Source organism: Coffea arabica, chromosome 1e (assembly GCF_036785885.1).
Source record: "Coffea arabica cultivar ET-39 chromosome 1e, Coffea Arabica ET-39 HiFi, whole genome shotgun sequence".
Taxonomy (NCBI): Eukaryota; Viridiplantae; Streptophyta; class Magnoliopsida; order Gentianales; family Rubiaceae; genus Coffea; species Coffea arabica.
Window position 1 is genome coordinate 47652666 of NC_092311.1, and position 4541 is coordinate 47657206.

The following is a 4541-nucleotide window of genomic DNA, read 5'->3' on the forward strand; positions in this document are numbered from 1 at the left end:
AGTTTTATAATATAATTTTTATTGTTCTTTAGATCTGGAGTATCCTTTCTTCAAATTTGTTCTTTGATATCTGTGTATGTTTGATAATGTAATTTCTGCCATTAGAACAAATTTTAATGAAATTATGATATTTTATCCAAAAAAAAAAGATTAGAGTTATACAAATAGTACTTTGGAAAATGGTGCTTGATTTAGGCTGTAAACATTATTGTTCAACACAATAATGTACGGATATATCTCATTTACAAATTGAGAGAACATAAAGGAAAAAAAATTGTCAAATTGCGTTGGAGAGAGAGAGAGGGAGAGGGGATAAAACCAGTTTGATCTTGACTCTTGAGTCCGGTCTACTTCGTCGCAGAGAGCATTCTAACGTGCTCAAGTCTTGATGAGGGCACAAGCCCGTTAGAATACTCTTCGCGGGAAGACTAGATTAATTGTTCAATCAATTTTATTTGCTTTACTTCTGGGCCACTCGTGAATGAATGATTTTAGCTCAATATTCGGATATCAAGAAACCACAAATTTCCCGGTCAGGTTTAGTTATTAAAGGATTTTGAGCAACTCAGAGAATTGTTGGCCTTCAAGCACGCACATCTTATACACAGTATGTGCTAATCTCTGCAAGTTGAAAGGCATCAAAATTTGTGGCCATTGAATTGCATTTGTTACTCTCGCCATGTGGTTTATCACTCGTTAGTCCGACTACAATAAGGTGTCGAAAGAAATGCAGATCAATTACAGGCCAGTGAATTCATAATTAACAGAAAAGATATAAGCGGTTTATATTAGCATCAAGGAAAATGTGTACACAAGCCACGCGAAAAAGCAACATTACAAGATCTTTATTTTCTGCACTTTTCTACACTAGTTTCTTACTTATTGCTCTTGAAACAAAATGACAGTGGAATTGACAAGAGCTTGCAGGCAGCAAGTTCATGTTCAAAACAACGAATGTCAGAAATCTTGCACTTTTCAATTCCAACTTATTAGAAGCATTTCCTGTGCACGATGGAAGGACCAGCTTCATCATACTCGGATTTTGCTATCCACATCTGCATTCCAAAACAGAAACAGTTCACCAGTGTTATACCCAATCTTCATTTAAAGCACGCACACATGCATGCACTTAATGGACAAAAATTTAGAAAATCATTTGACTCAACAAGGTATTGCGAATCCAGTTTGGAAGCAGCATATAAATAACGATTGTTTTCTTTTGAAACTAAAACAAAATGATGATTTGCAAAATAAATTGAAAAATCAGTTCCAAGAGAAGTGTATGAAAGTTGGTACAAGCGGTTAATTATTAAGCTCGCGCAACATGTTCAGTCCTCTACGCCGAATATGCTACCACATGAGTTTACTAATGAAACTGACAGGGTTTCATGTCTATTTTACTTTCATATATCTAAGTCAATAACCCCTGCAGTTCATAATACACAATGGATGCACTGGGCAGTAGAAGTTAACTGTATTGTTTCTTTTCTTGTTCAACTCAAATGCAGGTAGGAAAAACTTTTACTGAATGCTATGGCTAACATTTATGCCTCTCAACAGTCGAATAGAGAACAACTTACCTGCTGGAAGGTGCTTAGAGATGCCAAAATGGAGCCTCCGATCCACACACTATACTTCCTCTCAGGTGGAGCCACCACTTTAATTTTCATGCTACTTGGGGCCAGAGCAGTGATTTCCTTGCTCATTCTGTCAGCAATACCCGGGAACATTGTTGTACCACCACTGAGTACAATGTTCCCATAGAGATCCTTCCTAATATCGACATCACATTTCATGATTGAATTATATGTGGTTTCATGGATGCCTGCAGCTTCCATTCCAATCAATGAAGGCTGGAAAAGGACTTCTGGGCATCGGAAACGCTCATTCCCAATGGTGATCACCTGTCCATCTGGCAACTCATAGTTTTTCTCAATAGAAGAGCTGGTCTTTGCAGCTTCTAACTCCTGCTCAAAATCAAGAGCAATGTATGACAGTTTCTCCTTCACATCCCTAACAATTTCACGCTCAGCTGAGGTAGTGAAGGAGTAGCCACGCTCTGTCAAGATTTTGACAAGATACTCAGTGAGGTCACGACCAGCTAAGTCAAGACGTAAAATGGCATGAGGGAGAGCATATCCTTCATAGATAGGAACAGTGTGACTGACACCGTCTCCAGAATCCAAGACAATTCCTGCAGCAAACAGACAGCACTATGTTCATATCAGCATTTACTTGAAAACCACCCCAAGGCATTTTCAAATGACATATGTGAAACAAAGTGGATGTTTAAATCAATATACTACAAATCCAAAGGATGAATATCTTCTGAAATTAAGAATTTAGAAAGATGTTAAAATGCTACTCCTAAAATTTCTAAATTGAGAATAATCAACAAAAATGCAAGACCTAATAAATTTTAGCAAGAAGTAATTCACAACTCTAAATTATGGTTCTATCTCTCACTTCTAGACAATTTTCTTATTCATATAATTGGACATAAAACTAATGCATAGATGGCGGCAACTGACTCCAGATGATAAAAACTGAAACTCAAACCATGTCAATGCTAATTTATTTGGTTTATTGGTGATTATTTAAGAGAAAACAGAATCACAGGAGGAAAAAGGCAAAATGAATAATGATAAACTCCAGATGTCCTCTAACATACACTGCCATCGGCTACATATATTCCATCGATTGCCACCCTAATAATGCAATATTTGACACATGTACTTACCAGTTGTACGACCACTGGCGTAGAGAGACAGGACAGCTTGAATGGCAACATACATGGCAGGAGCATTAAATGTCTCAAACATGATTTGGGTCATCTTCTCACGGTTAGCTTTTGGGTTGAGAGGTGCTTCAGTGAGTAGAACTGGGTGCTCCTCTGGGGCAACACGAAGCTCATTATAGAAAGTGTGATGCCAAATCTTCTCCATGTCATCCCAATTGCTCACAATACCATGCTCAATTGGGTATTTCAGTGATAAGATACCACGCTTTGATTGAGCTTCATCCCCAACATATGCATCCTTCTGGCCCATGCCAACCATAACACCTGTGTGACGTGGGCGGCCAACAATACTAGGGAAAACAGCCCTGGGAGCATCATCTCCAGCAAACCCTGCCTGAAAAAAGGCATCGCACAGGAAGAAAGATCAAGGAGAGGCTCGCTTACAGCAATGAATAATACTCAGGATCAACTTAGAAATAAATCACTGTTTGAAGTTCAAACACTAATGTCGTGATTGGTACCTTAACCATTCCTGTTCCATTGTCACAGACGAGCGGTTGAATATCCTCTGGTTCTGCCATCTTTTATTCACAGCTGGGAAAGACAGACTCAAAGTTAGAAAACACTCCCAGGAAAATTACAAAAGGAGAAAACCTCAACCTAGAGTGTAAGGCTACCAGCAAGACCTAAACTCTCCATTACAAAACAAAGCAAGCCCCTCTCCTGCTCTGAGGCTTGCCCTTTTACGATATGTAAAGCTTCAGGTACCAAATGCGCAAATCATGGTAAATTATTAGAAGTTCATTCCTCAAATTATGATCTTTCTATTACCAGTAATCTATTTATAAGAATAATGATATTTCTCGCCTGCATATCCCCGTGGCCCTGCTTCATGACTGAAAAAGGGCTGATCACACATTATCACAAGTAAGTTCAGCATATTTTTTAGTTATACAAATACGTCGTATGTACCCTTCCCAGACCGTATTCCACTCTCATTGCTACTATTGGCAGTAATTGTTTCCCTCCCCTCTGACGCAAAAGAAAAACTGTTCAGACCCTCGATACAATAGAATACCAACCATCAAAACCGAAACCGAAACTGAAACTGAAACCAAAATAAATAAAATAAATAATACGCGTAAAATCGGATACACATTGCATCACTATGCCTGGCAACCAAAAAATGTTCGCTAGATTGTCTCTGAGAGTATGAGTTCATAAAAAAGGCAAAGGGAAAAGGAGAGGGGGGGCTACCTTAGAAGGAAAAAATTCCTTTTTCTGGTTGGTTTTGCTGGCCGGGAGGGCCTCAGAAATGGGAATTTCCAATCGAAATACTGTCTGTAAAACAGATAGGGAGAGATATAAGAGGAGAAAAATAGAAGGGAAATAAAACTGAAACCAACCTCCGAATCGAGATGAAATTGGGTTATAAATGCGTGCAGGCCTGCTAGTGAGCATCCGCATTTGTTGCTGTCGACAGCCTCGCCCATCCGCTCAGTCTTTTCTTTCTTTCCGCGGGTGGAAAATGTTCGGCCTCTTCGAGTCTTAACAAGTGTTGCGTTACTCTCAGCTTTCCGAGGTTGCGGCTGGTATTCTTTTGAATTTACTCCTTACTCGGGGAAGAACTAAGAAGGAAGAGCGACATCACAACAAACATGAAACATAATCTCAGACACCTCCCCTGAGATTCGTAAAATTACAGAATCCTCCTAAAAAAAAATGTATGTATCGGTAACAATTGGTAATGTAAGTAGAAAAAGTCTAGTGTATCCTATATACATACTGCCCTTATTTGAGT

The 4541-nt window shown here is 38.9% G+C and overlaps 1 protein-coding gene across 1 annotated transcript; it reads right to left on the reverse strand.

Moving 5' to 3' along the window:
* Positions 1-760: 760 nt before the first annotated feature.
* LOC113708706 (actin-11) lies at positions 761-4079 on the reverse strand. The gene is made up of 5 exons (XM_027231290.2): positions 3998-4079; positions 3262-3334; positions 2741-3134; positions 1581-2194; positions 761-1055 (listed from the first exon to the last, which is right to left on the reverse strand). Exons 2-5 carry the CDS (start codon positions 3319-3321, stop codon positions 990-992), a joined length of 1134 nt encoding a protein of 377 aa, XP_027087091.1. The 5' UTR covers positions 3322-3334; positions 3998-4079; the 3' UTR covers positions 761-989.
* Positions 4080-4541: the final 462 nt, after the last annotated feature.